The 18,964-nt window shown below is 39.0% G+C and overlaps 1 protein-coding gene and 1 pseudogene across 1 annotated transcript in view; both read right to left on the bottom strand.

Moving 5' to 3' along the window:
- AGPAT5 (1-acylglycerol-3-phosphate O-acyltransferase 5) overlaps positions 1 to 18,760 on the bottom strand; it is a 50,764-nt gene extending 32,004 nt beyond the window's left edge. Inside the window, 2 exon segments of the mRNA NM_001428035.1 lie at positions 2,394 to 2,463; positions 18,424 to 18,760. Coding sequence (NP_001414964.1) covers positions 2,394 to 2,463; positions 18,424 to 18,642 — 289 coding nt within the window. The 5' untranslated portion in view covers positions 18,643 to 18,760.
- On the bottom strand, positions 6,214 to 8,195 carry LOC463969 (tyrosine-protein phosphatase non-receptor type 4 pseudogene; annotated as a pseudogene).
- Positions 18,761 to 18,964: the final 204 nt, after the last annotated feature.

Below are 18,964 nucleotides of genomic sequence, written 5' to 3'. Positions count from 1 at the left end.
ACTATATCCTGCTGACTCCAGAGAGAAATAACCTAACAGAGACAGAGACAGAATGTAGAGACAAGGACGTGGCAAGCGAAAACAAGGGAAGAGAGAGACTAATTTAAATGTCAATTCTTTTGAGTATCAGGCCAGGAAACTCATTTATTCTGGCAAGCCTGGCAGAAGACAAACTAGAAAGTCTAAGCAGAACAACAGTCTTTGAAATGTTCTTTCCGCTAATCACATTTTCAGAGACACTCTGTTGTGATACCTAACATCTCAAAAGTGTTTTAGAAGGGCACCTAAACACATTCGGACCATGAACCACGTCTATGGATAGGCTTTAGGGGTCTCTGAAACCCTAAAACTACATGCAAATTTTTATATGCACATTTTTCTAGGAAAAGGCTCTGTCATATACTGACTAAAGCCTGTAATTCTAAAGAAATTTAAAATCACTCCCCTAGTATTTTCTCAACCTACAGAATTTTAAAAGGCTTTCAAAAAGCAGCCTTCCCAAATCCTGCTGGGATGAGGATGTGGTGCCAGAGCGGTGATACAAAGTCACAGGCACTCGGAGCTACGGTGAAGGGAAGGGGAAGTGGTTCTCTAAACTGATAAATGAAATTCAGGTCAGCATGGTCTGAGTATGAAGCTTATCCTTCCCATAGTACCTTCTAGTCCCAAATACATGCAGAATTGTTTTTTTTAATCTGTTTTTTTCATAGATGTTTTCTAGAAGTCCTTAATCTGAAGGAATATATATAAAAGCCAACATGTAGTAAGCACACAAATTAACAGTAGTAGTTATCAATATTATCACTATCAGCAACACTTCCAGAAATGTTCAGAGAACTCACTCCACGAGTCACTACTAGAGAGCTCTATTAATCGAGTGGAGTTCATACTGAAACCTGGACAAAGAAAAGCTGGCAGGGAAACTGAAGAAGGAATTTTAAGAGAATCCTGTTAAACAGACAACTCTACATGAAATTAACACTGGATCAAAATAAAGGAAATGCAGGAAAATCATATCTATCAAGAGCCATTCCCTGTACTGGGCCCACAGATCCCTTTTATTTGATATTTAAAACCTGGAAGAAACATCCATCAGCAGCAGGACAGGAAAAGCAGAATGGTATTAGAAGTAAAACAGCCAATAATGCACAGGCCAGAGTTCTCAGCAGCATTGACCATTGGTTGACTGTTTTGCTATTTTTGCCAAGAGTGAAATGTAATCAGATAAAATAGTCTGAACCAGTCATGTAATAAAGTTGGGGAAAATACTCAGATACATCAAAATTCCTATCAACCCCTTGTAGCTTCAACCCTTGTCCTATAAATCTGAACGTAATCATTAATTCACTAAATTGAGAAAAACGCATTTTAACTTCTTTTACTTTCTATACCTCATCTATGGTATAAGCAGTAATAAAAACCACAAAATCATGAAGAGACAGCTGACAGGAAGAAAATTTTAAAAAAGCCACAGGCATAAGTGATTTCCCTTAAGAGTAGTATATTGATCAGGTAGTTTTTAGCTTAAGAGTACTATATTGATCAGGCTGTTTCCAGCTTTGAGCTTCTAGGTATTATATTTTTTAAAGTAATAAAAATGGAATTTAGGAAGTATGCATCAAAAGTAGCTACAGGTTTGAAAACATAAGAAGTGGGATTTTTTTGGAGGGCTGAATTATTTGGAGAATTAAAAAGTACCTTACCCAATGACAATTTCCTGATTCTGCTACTGTGCTACAGTTATATTAAGATGTCACCATTGGGAAAAATACTGCTGACAATGTACTCTTTTTGCAAATTCTTGGGACTCTAGAATTACCTCAAAATACAGAGGTTTTTAGAAGTATCTTAACCTAAAGTATATACTGCACTATTTTGAAGACCAGTTCTCTGCGATTCCTCTGATGGAACAGTAGCAACTAGAATTAAACCAAACCTATTTGAAGAAGGAAAGGAAGAGCAGACATTAGAAATGACTAGCATAGTAAGGAAATAAGTACTTACATACCAATACAGCTTTTCTGCAGCTTAGCAATCAAAAATGTAAAATGTATACACACTTCGACCCACCAATGCTACTTCTAGAAACATCACTTACAAAAAGAATGAATACACTATTTAAAGAGCTACACAAAGGAAAAACAAAGCAAGCAAGTAAGAAGATAGCTTACTTACATCCAACAGAGGGAGAAGGTAAGTTTAGGAAAATTCACAGCTTTCAAGTTTCTGACTTTCCAAAAAGTAAAATCATAAAAATACAAGAACAGGTGTAATATCTGCACAGAAAATTGATGTTTTAAAAAACCCACTTCATTTAAATATAAGAACGGTATTTTGAATGCCCATGTGCCATCTGTAGAAAAACCTAGGTTTCATGCAAATGAAATACAAACCTGTGCTTTGATGATTTGCTAAATATATTATATTTTCTTTATTTTTTGGCAAATCTCCATATAGCAATATCTAAAAGATAAAACAAAAAAACATTACTTTGATATTTTAAAACATCTGTAATATACAAAGGAAGACAATGTGAAGAAACTGATGAATGATGTTGTGAATATTTCCATCCATGATTAACAAAAATTAGATTTCTCACAGGAGCCTCAGAGATCATAAATAGCTCAGGTACACAAAGCAGTTACGTATAGTACACGTTAACGGTAATAAATTAAAATAGAATAATCAATATCCTCATGAGAAAAATATAGCAAGCATTTATTGATTGCTAACAATATATAAAACACTGTTCATAAGATATATCTTCCTTCAAAGAGCCCACAATCAATCTAGTAAAAGAGACAGACATGTCCACAGGAACTGTAATGAGACATAACGCAAATACTATGAAAATATGGTAACTTTTTAATGTTTTAAATTTGTTTTTTCTTTTTTCAGGAAACTAAAGGGTACACAACCTTTTTTAATTTTAAAGAACTGTAAACTGCAGAGCAGGAGTATTATTAGGTAGGATTCTGGCAGATGAGATGAAGGAAAATGTTCATGAGAATAAGAACATTCGAATGGAAGCAGTAACCCTGGAGGCCTGTTGGGTACATGGGCAGTGTCGCGGCTGAGGAGCAAGGAGACCAGAAGGGTGGCTCTGAACTGGAATGGCAGAAGTCTTTTGAATTCCATGCTAAAGATTAAAACTTTATTCTGTAAGTATGAGAGAAACATCATTCCAGTTTATTTTTAAACTGGGCGGTAGGCACACAGGTGTTCGATGTACCTGTATTAGTCCTTCTGCTGTTTTGTGTGTCTTACATATTTTACAATAAATTTTTCAAGAAACTGGGAGTATACTTGTAAAGACTTAAAAGGAAACGGCTGCTAATGCTGCTAAGTTTTTATTCTGGGCATTTTTGTTTCTGCATCTTGTCATCATGGATTATGCAAGATTATAAATTAGCTAAGGCTTTTTAGATCTATCTTGTCCATAAGGATTATCTTTTGGTCTTGACACTATATATTAATATCTTAAAAAGAGAAGAAAGAAAGGGGCAATTAACCCAACAACTTTGCAGACAAATGCACTTAGATAACATAAAGTTCTGGAAGCCAGGGATGTGACAAAGGTTTCCATTACTTTCCTTAGAAAATGCACAGTGCTATGTATGTAGTATGCTTAAATATTTGCACAATGAGTTTTTAATTCATAAAGTTTATCGATGACATAAATGAGTAAAACCAATAGCTTGATCTGTTCAGAGTTAAAAGTGACATCCTGGCTTGTGAGTAAATCCCCATTCTCTTACCAACAAGCCAGAATTGCATCAAGACCATTGAGTATGCACTGATTTAAAAGTTTTGCACAGCCCAGGCATAGTGGCCCATGCCTGCAATCCCAGTGCTTTGGGGAGGCTGAGGTGGAGTGGGCGGGCGGGGTCGGTAGGGGCAGGGTGGGAAGATCTCTTAAGCCCAGAAGTTCAAACCCAGCATGGGCAGCACAGCCAGACCCTGTCTCTACATAATTATAACAAGATTAGCCAGGCATGGTGGTGCACACCTGCCCACACTCCTTCAGGAGCATCCAGAACACACTGCACACCTAACGACAAGTCCCCAGCCCCTTAGGGACTATGAGCTCCTCAATGGCCTGATCAGTTTTCTACCCCAAGAGCCTAGCACCAAGCTGGTTTTTAACAGATGTTTACTGAATTATTTACACTTTTGTCACCAGTAGGTAAAGCTAAATCTCATTTTCAAAATAAAGGTAGTTTCGGAATAAACATAAATAAAATAATTAAAGTGCACCAGTGACTTTTTAAAGGCATCATTCTGTAAATCTAGTATTCATTTTTTAAATCACATTAGTTCCTTCTACAAATGTACCCTGCAAATAATTTGTCACTTCAAAATAAGGCACAAGAAAACATACGGCTTTTCTTTTTGTTTTTCATAACTCTTTAATTTTAAGTTCATTATAATTGCTTGTTCATGATAATTTCAGGTTCATCCACTTTTTAAGAACTCATCAGACATCCCCTACAGAAAAAAATAATTTCTCTTTTCATTTATTAATTCAGAGGTAGCCAATAAAAATGATTTCTGAATAACTATCTTCATCACAAGGGACAAACTAGTTATTCTGCTTTCGTCAAACAAACTTATTTATCTTGCACACACTGGCTTTCAGGAGAAGGCCTGAATTAGACACGGACCAGTTTCACCTCGCCTTCATCACATCTGTGTTGTTTTTAACTTGCTCCCATGACATATAAACTGCCGATTGATTCTTTTTTAATCTTAAAAACAGGTAGTCATATGGCATCTAAAGTAATCACATGCTTAACACCTTAGCCTCCAAAACACAATGTCACAGAGACATAAATATACAGCATTCTTTGTTAAAAAATATATACTCTTCATTTATCTCAATCATGTCCATTTGTCTTCCACATGCAAATCTTGAAACATGATTTTTTTAAAAAAACTTTCGCTGTTGTTAAGTATAGATGATGCTGTTGAAAGAGATCAGAGAATATGCCACACCCAAATATGCTACTTTGGCATAAGGATTATTTTGAGCCGAAGGCACCTGAGACACAGCAGATACAGGAAGAATTCTCTGCCCTTCCCCTAACTGCCTAAGGCAGGACATAAATTTCCCTGTGGAAAGGTGATATGAATTTCCATCTGTAAAGGTGTTTCCCTGTCCCTTATTATGAGACCAGAAACTGGCAAAATAAACCTGCATAGCAAACCTTATTACTATACATTTCCTAGTCATCTTCCCACAATTTACCACCCCTGGGAGCTGAAATCCTCTTCTCCTTTGACTAGTCACTTCTTCACAATTTATCAGCCTTTGTTAAAAATCACACACAAACCCCTTCTTTAGCCAAGCACAGAGGAGCACACCTATAGTCTCTGCTACTCAGGAATCTCAAGCAGAAGAATTGCTTGGCTTCAGGAGTTTGAGTCCAGCCCTGGCAACACAGCAAGACCCCTGTCTCTTTAAAATAAAGACAAAAATAAAAATAAAACCCTCCTTCCCTGTGCATGTAAAAATACTAACGTCAATAAAATGTGTATGCCTCTTCTCCTGTTAATCAGTCTCTTAATTCACAAGCCCTAGCTACCCTACAAGGGTAAAGGAACAGTCTGCTCTCCCTTATACTGTAACATAAGAGCCACTAAGAGGTAGGTTCTAAAGTAATGGACTTCAATTAAGACTTGAATTTGAATCCTCATCTGTCATTTTACGATGAGAACTTGGGCAAAACACCCAACCCCTCCAAACGTATTTCTTTGCCTGTAAAATGAGTGTAATAATAGTAACTACTCCTCCTAGGATTGTAGTGAAATCAGTGAAACTATGTAAACTACTTCATACAACACCTAGAACATAGTAACCAACTAAAATAGGTTAACCTGTCATTATTCTTATCCCATGAAATGGAACTTTTTATTCAAAACTGTGTTAAGTGATTAATGGGTAAGAGAAATAGCTAGCTAGTCTATCTCTCCCCAGTCTTTGATTACACAGAAGTACAGCCATAAAGAATTTCAATTTGCATATGATTACATATACAATTTACAATGTTTATAATTACTTGAACTTTTAAATGTATTTTTATGCCAACGAAATATATTACCAGTTAATCATTATAAGATTTCTGCTGTAAAGCATACAAAAACTAGTCTTTTTCTACCCCGTTTAAAATGTTTCATTGAATAGTAAAATTATTATGCCCTTCTGAAATAAGATCAAAATAGCAAACAGCTACTTGCCCAATAATCAATACAAACGCAATTATCATGCAATAAATGGAACCTAACAGATGACAAAGTTCTTTTTTTCCTTTTGCTTTCTTCAGCAAAGCCTTCTTCATAAGCTTTCAAAATAGTACTTCACACGCAAAACTGTAATGACTAGGTGTTTCGACCATCACGGCTCACTGCTCTCTCATTGTTCTTACCATGTCCAGTGAATAAACTAGCTGACTGCATTCAATGAGATCAATGAGACACATGGCTGTTTCCATAGTAATAAGAACGCTGGTTCTTCCAACTCCAGCACTGCAAGAAACAACAAGGGGTTTTTCCTTGCTAGCCCTCTTATTTTGCACATGAAAAACAAAATCCAGAAAGTCACTGAATCATCAGGGTCTCCATGGTCAGGCCAACCTCTGTACTGGATCTGCGTGATTGATGACTGTCTAATTTTTCTCTTGGTTAAACAGCAGTGTGATCTTCCTGAAGATAAAGACAGTGCTTCCTTCTTCTCAGTGGCAGAAGGCTTGGTAGCATCCATAGGATGAACTTCCTGTGGGTTCTGGCCAATATTGGGGTCATTTAACTCTGCCACATTCAACTTGTGTGCTCAACATTACAAACATGGAGGAGCCTTGTTCCCAAGTCATCCGCCAAAAATCTGTTCAAGTGTCTGGTAACGCCCCTTGACAAGCACTGTTCTGACTTATGATGCTGGAATTACACTGATGTAGTTTTCATTACCTTTAAAATAACCCATGTAACATCATAAGGAAAACTATCTCTATCTACTTTTGGAAAGGTTCTAAGGTAATCTGGCATCAGACATTGTCATTCCAAGTTTTTTTTTGATAAGTTGATCAAATTGTGTCCAGAATGTTCCAGCGATAAGCCCTCGGTTAGCTGGATCACTGACTCCCACAGCACATGGTCATCCTGGTGGACACTATCTAGTGGGGCTTTCTCCAGAATGTAATGGAAATCTGTCTCATTTTCTAGCACTTCTTCCACTACGTCATATGCAGCATAGGTAGAACTAGAAGCATGAGTTCCCCAGAATGTCTCTCACAGTTGGCTTTAAAAAGCAGGACAACCCAATCATGGGTGTGTTCTGTAAAGTCCCTACCACTGATCAATACAACTTGGTCTTCTCTTCAATCAAGAGTCACTGAGGTCAAAGGTGTTCCTGGTGCTTCTCAGGACACGATCACAGACATCTTCTGATCATATCCCGCTTTGCATTGACTCCAAACCTTCGATTTTCATCAGGTTCACTCGGATTAGAACACGATTATCATGTAGAATACCACCATTAGGAGCAGATTTTTTAAGAGAAGATAGAACATCAACGTTTCATTAATATGATCTTCCAGATCTTGTTGAAAATGTAAATAATGAATTTGGATCCAACAGTTTTTCTTAGCTTGTTTGGGTGGTAAAGCTGGAGGCTACCCATCTCCAGGGGTGTCCTGCAATAGTGATGATTCCAGAATGATGCTATTAGCTTGTGCTGATAATGGTGATCTCTGATTTGCAAATATTTGGAAGAAGTGTGAACCACATAATCTACCAAATGACCAACAGAAGATGGTCATAATCAGGGTCCCTCTTGTATGAATGCAGAATTTTGATGAGTAGGAATTCCTGTTCCGGGTGGGAATTGTGATGGAAGGCTTTATGTTTCTAATCTTTTCATCAGATATTGAATTCCTGCTTACTACTTCCCAAACTATTAATTTCCACGTCAATGGCTTACTTGAGGATCCTGCAAGTAGTCTGTCTTTATTTGCCTTTTCTTTGCCATACTGAACTAATTGAACTTCAGTTCTCCCACCACGCATTAGGAATTTTGAACCTAATGTAAAATAATGTGCAAAAAAATTCTTTCTAGTTGGAAGTGGTCTGTTCAAACGGAAGAATATGTGATGTTCTAAACTTGCTTTCCACAAATGTTTACATGCTATATAATTCACCATATTAAATCCTGATAATCTTTCTCCAGATTTATGCAAGTCATTTTCAAAGCTGAATAAAAAACTGTTTGCACTTAAAACAAATTTTTACAATCTTCGACCATGGAAAGGTACTCATTCGTAGCCTGTTATAAATCAGAATTCCTCTTGACACCATTCCAATCATAATTTTATTGTTACTTGATCCCTTGCATAGTGGAATTCAACTCCACAGAGTTCTAAGGTACTTGCTGTGTTTAGGTAATTAACTGCTGCTTCTCAAGGATATAAGCCTGTATGTTGCTGATGTAATTTTTACAATTTCTTTTTCAAAATTTTGAGGATGATCAGGAATGAAAGAATAACCTGAGAGGTGGCCTAGCAAGTTCTCTGACTGACTATAGTCTCCAAGTTTAGTCTGAACAGCAAATGAAGCTAAAAGGGCAGCAGTATCATAAGAACAGGGCAATCTTCCAGTAAGAATGTCTTGTTAAATTTGTAAAAATACTAGTAGTGGGCTATCCATGGAATCATCAGCCGCCTGTAAATCAACATAGTCTTGCCCAGTAAAATCAGGATGCTTGCAGACTACATCTAACAGAACTTGCCACTGATCATGTTTATTCACACTGAAAGCTTACACAGTGTTTTCCAGAAGGATGTTACAAGCCTCTGTATGCTGTCTGTCTCACGTCAACTCTGGTGCTCGTATGTTGTAGACTGTGGGTTCTGCCAGCAGGAAATTGGAAATGTGAGGTCACGACTGTACACACAAGACCTTCATATCACAGCTGCGTCCTCTCAGCTGAAGAAAGCAAGCATCAAAGCCAGGCAGTGACGGGCAGCGGCATGTCTGCTCTACCGCCCACAGCAACCACGTCATGCTGTGGAACTGCCATGGCCTGTGCCACCCAAGAAGGCCACGAAGTTCTTTCTCATACACTCAGCATGCATGTGTCTTTTGGTACTGCCCTTATTTTACATCCTGTCTTTTGGTACTGTTCTTATTTTAGAGGGTGTGTTTTTTCTGAGTATCTATGATGTACCATTCACTGAGCTAGGCAGTTTCACGTATTATCTCATTTTGTCTTCAAAATAGCATGACAAAAAGTATTCCATTTAAGGACGAGAATCTTGAGACTGAGAAGTTGACACTTACTCCAGATGACATACGGAATGGCAGAGAAATAGGAATTACACCTAGGTTTCTCACTGCAAGATCCCAAAATCTTTTGACTGTGACAAAACTACTCTCTGCAAAAATTCCAAATAAAAAATGTCAAGTGAGAAGACTTCTCATATATTAGAAGCTTATGTAATTTTTTTCACTTTGAATATCAACCACGGAATTACAAGGAACCCGTAAAATAAAATTAAAAACCAACAAAAAATTTATTCCTATATGAACACAAATTAAGCCCGGAAGCAATGCAATATGTAAGTGCACCAAGAGCTGGCGTTAACTACGTTACATCCAACTTTTAGGTGAACCACCTGCTTACATATGCAACAGCTCCCACCCAGTTAAGTATTCATTTGGACACAGTTGTATTCCTCCTTTATTTCCTCAGTTCTTTGTTCATTTCTTTAATTTGTGAACTATCTCAGCATATATTCAAGTTTTCTTTTAAGTGACATCTTTCTGCACTGCTAAATTATGTGTTACTTTAGGGTAGAGACTATGTATTTTGTCAGTCTAGAACATTACACCTTTTAACAGTAGGTGGTTAGCACTTAATATGTGGCTGGGACTTAACACGACTCTCCTTTCCAGGTACCATCACCCTCCTTTCTTTCCGCCCCTGGAATTCTCATGCCAAGCTGGAGGAGCACAGTAACGTCGTCTTCCAAATATTACTTACACTTATACACAAATAAGTACTCTAAAATCTTCAAGTAACACTTTCTTATTTGGGGTTTTGATTTCTGGTGCCTACAGAGAAATAGAGGAAACAACATAAAAGCTTGGAGAATTGCATAGGCTCAAAAATTACAAAAAGTACTGGTTTTGATTCACAACTAAACCAAGGTTTCTCTGCACTGCTGGCTGCGTGAGAATTCTTTTTTAACTTCTCTGACTTTGCTCATTCTGCCTTACTCTTGAGGGTGGAGTCATGTTTCTTCCTCCTTCATCTATTTAAGGAAAGAATGAATCGGACTCACTAGACTTGTGTACCCTGTTAGAGCAAAACTTATCAACTAGTTATGCCATTCAAAAATCTCCATCCCTTAAAAGTGAGATTCATATACATTTCCACAGAAACACAGACTAGAATTCCCTACAGTACTCTGCCTTTTCTCTCTGTTTTGTTTTGTTTGTTTGTTTGTTTTGAGATGGAATTTCGCTCTTGTTGCCCAGTCTGAAGTGCAATGGTGCCATCTTGGCTCACCGCAACCTCTGTCTCCTGGGTTCAAGTGATTCTCCTGCCTCAGCCTCCCAAGTAGCTGAGATTACAGGCAGGCACCACCACGCCCGGCTAATTTTGTATTTTTAGTAGAGAAGGGGTTTCTCCATGTTGGTCAGGCTGATCTCGAACTCCCGACCTCAGGTGATCCATTGCCTCAGCCTCCCAAAGTGCTTGGATTACCAGCGTGAGCCTCCGCACCTGGCCCTTTTACCTTTTTTTTCTTTTGAGACAGGGTCTCACTCTGTCGCCCAAGCTGGAGCCTCCACCTCCCATGTTCAAGTGATTCTCCCACCTCAGCCTCCTGAGTAGCTAGGACTACAGGCACACACCACCATGCCCAGTAAGTGTTTGTATTTTTCTGGTAGAGATGGGGTTTCACAATGTTGGCCAGACTGGTCTCGAATGCCTGACCTCAAGTGATCCACCCTCCTTGGCCTCCCAAAATGCTGGGATTACAGGCATGAGCCACACCGTGCCCAGACTACTCCACCATTTTTGTTAAAAGAAAAAGTAAAATCAAGTCATTCTTCCCATTATTGCCATCTCCAAGAGGTTACAATGTTGCAGAGGAGATGATCCATACATTAAAATATGCTAATGTTATATCAGAATTATATATGTTAATATTACATAAAAGTTACCCTGACAATGAGATGGGGTAACATCATGACAGATGGAGAAAAGCAAGGGCTTGAGTTGGAATTCCAGAGAAGAGCGGTCTAATGTGGGGAGGGGCGGCCCAGAAGGAAAAGCTAGACTAGAATGAAACCAACGAATGGAAAAGTTAACCGGGGCAGAATTTAGAAAACCTTGAATGCCATGCTTCAAACTCCTCATGTTTATTATGTTATCAATTGAAAACCTCTTTTCCCTAAACATTCCATGTTAATTACGCATGTTCAAAGTAAAAACTCCAAGTAATTTTTATAGCCTTCTCCACTAACCCAAGCAAAGAGTTACTTTAAAGAGTTACTTTACCTCTGTATGGCAAAGTTAATAAACACGTCTCTAATTTCAGTGTTATCCTATATTGTAATTGGCAGTTCATGTCTTTCCTAGATGAATACCTTGAGAGTAGGGGTCTCATTTCAACCAATATAACCACATTGCCAGGCAGAGCATCTTCAGAAAATGAGTGCCTGAAACTCCTGGCTAGGCTACTACAGATGTGAACCATGGGTGTTCCCTTTTCCTTGTCTGTAAAAGAGGAAGAATGGTGCCTACTTTGTAATGATGGAATTATTTACATAATAGAACAATACTTGCACACAGCAGCACTCACTAACTGCGACTGAGTGTGTTACTAACCCACCCTCTTCTTTTTCCTCCACATTCAATCACAAAGCCCTATCAGCTACCACTAAAATAGATTTGGAATTCTTTTCAATCTTAACATCCACTCTTTCCACTCCCCTAACCATCATTTCTCACCTGGATGACTACATTACCTTTCAAGCTGGCCCTTTTACAGAGCTCCACACGAATGTCACTTGCTCAGTAAGATTTTCCAAACCCCTACCTCTCACCCACCAGGCTAAACAACCTGGCATGGCACAGTAAATTTTCATTTTCTTGTTATTGTTTGTCTTCCCACACTAGAATGTGACCTCCATAATGGCAGGTACATTGTCTATCAAACATTGTATCCCTTGGTACCCAGGACAGCACCTGGAACAATGTGCACACGGGAATATTGCAGGAATTAAGGGATCTAGGTTCTAGAGATCCCTTACTGAAAAGTCATTACTTACTATTGAATGGTCCAACTACTAACATCAACCTCTAGTTAAGAAACCATAATAAAATGAGAAAATAGTAAAGGAAAAATTAACTTCTGATTCCACTTGAGAAGCATCAGCTCCACAAAATCAGACAAATATACAAAAGAGGGAAAGTAAACTAGGTATATACAGAGTGCTGTTTTCCTGTGCCTTCCATCGTAATGGCACAGAGGTATCCCCATAGGTACGCAGGTATATTTCGTGCTACTGTACTAAAAAACTCATCTCTAAGAAGTTCATTTAACTAAAGAACCTTCCCACAATTCAGACACTTACTCAAAAGCTCTTGGAAGAAATCTAAAGTTACACACCAAACTGGCACGTACCTAGGAAAGGTGTACGCAGTGTACGAGTAGGGGAAACTTTAACTTTCTCAAAGTATTGTGGCAGTGTTTGAATGTATAATTGCATCTGTGATTCTAAAATAGAAAAATCAGGCATTAAAAAACTATACACAAATGCAACCTGAAATAACTGGTTTGTTCACAGAGGTTTATATTTATAAAGTGTAAAAATAGAGTTCTAGTTACATTTTTTTAGGATTTTCCTATAAGTCTAGTAAGTTAAGCAGTTCCCTAACCAGAATTTAATTGTGTTAGACTGGAACTGTATTTGATTGGGAAATGTTTAATTTCCTATAGTAAAAGGTTTTATTATCCTGCTTAAATAAGCAAATGCAGAAACACACCCAAACCTACACAGTCCTATTACTCTCAGCTAAAGTGAAGGAAGCAATTTAAGATCTATTTAAGGTCTTCACATGAATGGCAAATAAGCAGAGAAGAGTAAAATTAAGGATACAAGGTACGATTCATATTCTTGTTAGGACTATAGGTATCAGAGACGACGCTGGGCAACATTTTGGCAGAAGTGCAGAAAGAATGTAGAAGTGTCATAAAAGGGAGTAGACTAGATGACTTATAAGCTCCCTTCTCCAATTCTAAGTAAACATGTTTCATTCTAATGAATGGCTGCTTTTACAGCAAGATTCAGAATATAAATTTAACTCATTAGGAGTTTAGGATTAGTTTGATGAATCAGTGCTACACAAAGAAAGATCCAGTTATAAATGTTCTCTAGATAAAAAGCCTTGACTATTTCTGAGGAACTTGGAACAATGTTTCAGTTAAGAGTATGAATCAGCTAAGCATGGTGGATCAAAGACGGATCACTTGAGCCCAGGAGCTCAAAACCAGACTGGGCAATATGGCAAAATCTCGTCTCTACCCCCACTAAAAAATACCAAAAAAAAAAAATTAGCTGGGCATGGTGCTGTGTACCCGTAGTCCCAGCTACTCAGGAGGCTGAGGTGGGAGGACCGCTTGAGCCCGGGGGCAGAGGTTGCAGTGAGTGGAGACTGCACCACTGCACCTCTGGTTTGGGCAACAGTGTGAGATTCTGTCTTACAAAAAAAAGTATGAATCCTTGGAGAAGTTAAGGGCATATCAGAGAAATGTCAAAATCTTAAATTCTTTATCTTCTTTCTTGTGTTTTTCACACTATTTTACACTTAAAGCAGGTCAACTGAAAACCTGTTTATTTTATATAAACTTAAGAACTGTGCATTTTATTGTTATATTACATTAGCATTTGGAGAAGGGGGAATTAGCAGTGAGAGCCACTAATGTAAAATATATTCTGAAGTAAATTCCAAGTGTTACCAACTGATTTAAGCAAGATAAATCGGTAATTAAAATATTTATTAGGGGCTAGGCATGGTGGCTCACACCTGTAATCCCAGCACTTTGGGAGGCCAAGGCAGAAGGATCACCTGAGGCCAGGAATTCAAGACCAGCCTGGGCAACACAGAAAGACCCCATTTCTACAAAAACTTTTAAAAATTAGCTAGAAATAATGGCACAGCAGCTGCTCCGGAGGATCACTTGAACCCAGGCATTCAAGGCTGCAATAAGCCATGATGGTGCCACCGCACCAGAGCCTGGGTGACAGAAGAAGACCCTGACTCAAAAAAACCCAAACCCCAATCTATTACGTGTTGATTAATTTTTTGGCCTACAAATTTCAATGATCAGTTTTCAGTGTATTGCATAGGAATGGGGGAAAAGAAATTTTTTAAAAAAGAAGCAAAGAAAAAAGAATTCTGACATTTGAAGACATCCTATTAACATTTATCAGCTTCACAAAAAAGGCTAAAAAGATTTTTCATTATTTATCATAACGATTACAGTTATCGTTTATGCAGCTATCTCAACATTTAGGATATATCTAGATTCCTAGGATAGAATTCTAGGCTATAAACTAAGATAAATCTAGTTTCACGTTAACTCACGATGATAGAATTTAAGGTAACTTCATTCCTTTTTCATGAGTCCTACCCACTCCTCTGTCAGTACTCCAACTTTCCTTTTAATTTCCCATAAGTTTTCCTTAAACTCCAGGTCAAGGATATACATACGGCCTCTTATTCTGAGTCTCTAAGCATTCCACATTCAAGTTACTTCCTATCCTATAGATAGGGCTTTTAAGTGGCAAACAAACCAAACACCAGTATATTCACCACATCATACATAATTAATTGTCTTAGAAGTTATATCACCTTTAATTTATCAAGATTTCAGTTATTTCCATATATATATATAATCACAAGATGGTAATTACAGAATCAGTTAAGAATTAAAATACCGAAATATGAATAAGTTGGTTATTATACAGAACACAGATTTGTTCCGAAAATAAAACAGTTAATCAAATGTTCTACTTAAGGGATATGTGAAGGTAAATCTGTAAATAAGAAACTAAAAGATTATGGGAAAGTAAGTAAACTTATTACAGAAAACCAGGTTCTCTGTTAAAGAAAGCAGAGACCAAAGTGCTTTAATATGTAAATACCTAAAGAAATAAGGCAAGTTAAACTACGAAATAACTACAAAATACTGAATAGGCAGAACTATGGAGTTCATTATTGTGGTGGATTGAAGGGCAGCCCCTCAAAAAATGTGTCCACATCCTAAGCCCTGGAACCTGTGAATGTTTTCTTACTTAGAAAAAGGCTCTTTGCAGTTATAATTAAGGATCTTGAGATGAAGAGATCATCCCGGAATATCCAGGTGGGCTCTAAACCCAATGACAAGCATCCTTCTAAGAGAAAGGGAGAGTGAGATGTGAGACAGAAAAGGTGGCAGCAAGGACTGTAAGGCAGAGGTTGAAGTGATGGGGCCCCAAGCCAAGGAATGCCACCAGTCACCAGAAGTTGAAACCCACAAGAACGGATTCCCCCTAAGGCCTCCAGAGGGAGTAAAATTGAGCCTACACCTTGATTTCAAACTGCTGGCCTCCAGAATGACGAGAACTTAAGTTCTATTATATTAAGCTGCTTAGTTTGAGGTGATCTGTTTTGGCAGCACAGGAAAGTAACACAGGTACTTGAATCAATGCCTCTCAACACAGTAGAGAGACTTAACTGGATTTTCAATGAGTCTCGAATTACGTGAAATATAAAAAAGCTTATAAAATTCTTATTACTTATTCTAAAGAAATAAATGGTGAAGAAAGTACCCATTTGAGTTTCAGTACCAATGAGAGATTCTGGAAAGACCTAAAAGGATAAACGAGTTATAAGGAACAATTTTAGCAGCACTGACCGAAATATTTCTCTATCTCAGAGATACATATGAAAATAAAGTAGTGAAATTGGGGAAGAAAAAGGTATTTACCCAGAATCCAAGAAAAATCCAACTAAATTTGTTGGAAGCAGGTTTACCTGCCAAGCACAGATCATAAATCTCATGGACGTACTACTACTTCTCTTCAGCTTAAAAATTCTATGTAAAAGAAAATATTCTTCTGCAAGAACTACTGTGAACCACTTATTTTTTAAACCTAGAGTTGAAAGGTGTAAAAATGTCATTTAAAAAAATTTTATTTTAATATGCCTCTTTAATGTATATAAATTAATAAACCTTTTATTTAAAAACTTATAACCTCTTAAATTACTAAAACTCCCTTCAGAAATGAGTCAACAATACTTTATACAGAACAAGAGAATCATCACGAGCCTTGCAAACGAAAGCTGATAAAAACAATTCAAGAAAAAAAGAGTGTCCTAACAAAACAAGAAAAGCAAGCTAAAAATTTTAATCAAAACATCTCAGTGACAAAGTTAATGGTACAAAGTCATAGGTAAAAAATAAGGTGACAGAACATCACTATAAATCTTTTTCCTTTGGGTCTTATGTTTGAAGATAGCTATTTATTCCTCTATTGATTTAATCTTAACAGAAACAATAAAAAATATTGAAAGGTAGCTTTGTGTACACAGGAAACCCAGATTCCAGAAAAAGACCCTAATAAATTCAAAATACCCTGCTCTCCGTTACTAAACAGAAAATAATTATTTGTCCCCTCCATACAATAAAAATAAAAATGCAGGAACAAGAAACTCTTGGTTTTAAATTTTTATTAAATGTTCATAACTTGCATTTGATGATCAGTGGGCAATCAGTTAGTTCTACGATTCCTAAAGAACTTCATCAAGGAACACACATTAAACAAAATTTTGAATTATACTTAAGGGTCCTCAGGCATCCTTTCATAAATGCATGAAAATTAGTGCTGGATGCCAGTTCCTTTGATTTGAATAGACGGTGGGGGGAATGATTAGATTAAATGTTTTCAAAATCACTTGCTGGGAAATCAAGAAGTAAACTGGAGCTCTGAACATCAGGTAAGTTATGCAATTTCAGAAACACTGCTAGGTTTTACAGCCATTTAAAAAAATAAGAACGTGCCAAACCAAAAAATCCTTCAATGGTGTATTCTGCATCATATTGTGTACGCTTTGAACAAAAATAACATAACCCGCCACAGATAGAATTATTTTTTTAAGAGGTGAATGACTTTGTGTTCTGAGCTTATATCCCATCCCAGGCCAGTTGTCACATGATGTGGAAGTAAAAACTTAATCATGATAAAAATCATACATTTAGACAAACTTGGTGGAGTTACCATATAAAGGGAAAAAATTAGCCTGAATTATTGAAATTTTTAAATGAGGCTCATTTTAAACGTCAATTACCAGGAAACCATGATCTGGAACAGTATCTTTTTTTCTTTCCAAGGAGACACTTACAGACACTGGTTTAAATGGAGGCCCTGGCCTCTTCTAGTTCCTTCCCCCCAAACAACTTCCAACTGGGGCCATCAAGGGTCGATCAGCAGTGCAACTGCAAACTAAATATAGTAGCTGACTGACCACAGGGTAAAAACAGCTGCTGTAGGTGGAAAAAAAAAAAGTTAAAAAGACAAAATGATACCGTCCCATTTTCCCCATCCCACCCTAACCCTACCAAGAAAAGTAAAAGAGAACTAGGTGGACATTAGGAATAACCAAGAATAAAGCTGTTCTTTCAAACTGAGAAATAAAAGAAAAAATCACCTTTTTTTTTATAACATTTCAAATACCTACTGTTAAAGATGGTTTGTTTCTCAAGTTTAATCTACGAATCCAATCTCTACAGAGAAACAGTAACAGAAAGAAAGTAATCAGACAACAGATCACCCACACATTCAAGCCCAGTTAAAGTTGGCAAGAATTGTATCTAGTTAGGCTTCTACGGTAACAAATGTATTCATTTCCTCGCCCAGCTTTCACTTGTCCAGGGGAAAGAACACAAGACCGAATTGTACTTCTGTTTCAAGAGGTCACTGTAAAAGCGCACTTCGGAGGGTAGACGTCTCCGATCTCTTCCAACATGACCATCTCTTTGGACCAAAGGCCAGAAACTGCTAAACGCGTGCCCTATTATTTAAAACGTGCATCTGCACCCACTTTGCTAAGCAGCATCAGACCCAGGCGAGGGGCGGGGAAAGGGGCGGCGGGTCCCACTCGTAGCCTCAGGACGACGCAGCCACAGCTTCCTAGAGCGCGATCTCGGCAGAACGGCAGGAAGCAGGCGGAGAGGAAGGCGGGGAGGCGGCACGTGCTCTCCGTGCTGAGTCCGCCGGGCCGGCCGGGTGACCCTCGCCAGCTGTGGGGGAGCGGAGAGGTCCGCGCCCTCGGGAGCTCGGGTGGACGCCGAGACCCGGGAGCGGGAGGCGGCTCACCTGGACCCCGGTGTAATTCTCGAAGAAGAAGAGCACCATGCTCTGGTAGACGCAGTAGAGCCGGTCGTCCAGCGCTTGGTAGAAGCGGGCGGGCAGGAAGGCGGAGAGCAGCCGCCAGACCCCCCAGGCCAGCACGTAGGTGGGCGCCGTGCCCAGAAGCACGACGCTGGGCAGCAGGTAGCGCATGGAGTACGTGTGGAGCACCAGGGACAGCAGCATCTTCTCAGCTCGGCGGCAGCGAGCTCCGCCTGCGCTCCCCGCCCGCCGCCCGGGCCTCAGTCGCGGCCAGCAGGCGGCCAATCACCGCCCGGGCCCGGGCCGCCGCGCCCGCCACCCGCTCCCAGCCTCCGCCCCCAGCCGCATGGGCCGCGCCGCCGCCGGGGGCCGGGTAGGCGAGTGCGGGTCTGCGTGCGCCGCTCGCGGCGGCAAAGCAAGGGAACCCGCGGCCCTCCCGGATCGATGGCTCAGGGATGCTCACACCCCATGACCCTCACCCATCGCCACATCCCCCTGCCGGGGCAGGGGGCTCCGCGGCAATAAC

Source organism: Pan troglodytes, chromosome 7 (genome assembly GCF_028858775.2).
Source record: "Pan troglodytes isolate AG18354 chromosome 7, NHGRI_mPanTro3-v2.0_pri, whole genome shotgun sequence".
In the NCBI taxonomy this organism is placed as follows: Eukaryota; Metazoa; Chordata; class Mammalia; order Primates; family Hominidae; genus Pan; species Pan troglodytes.
Note: the sequence above shows the minus strand (reverse complement) of the source record. Positions and strands in the feature narration are given on the sequence as shown.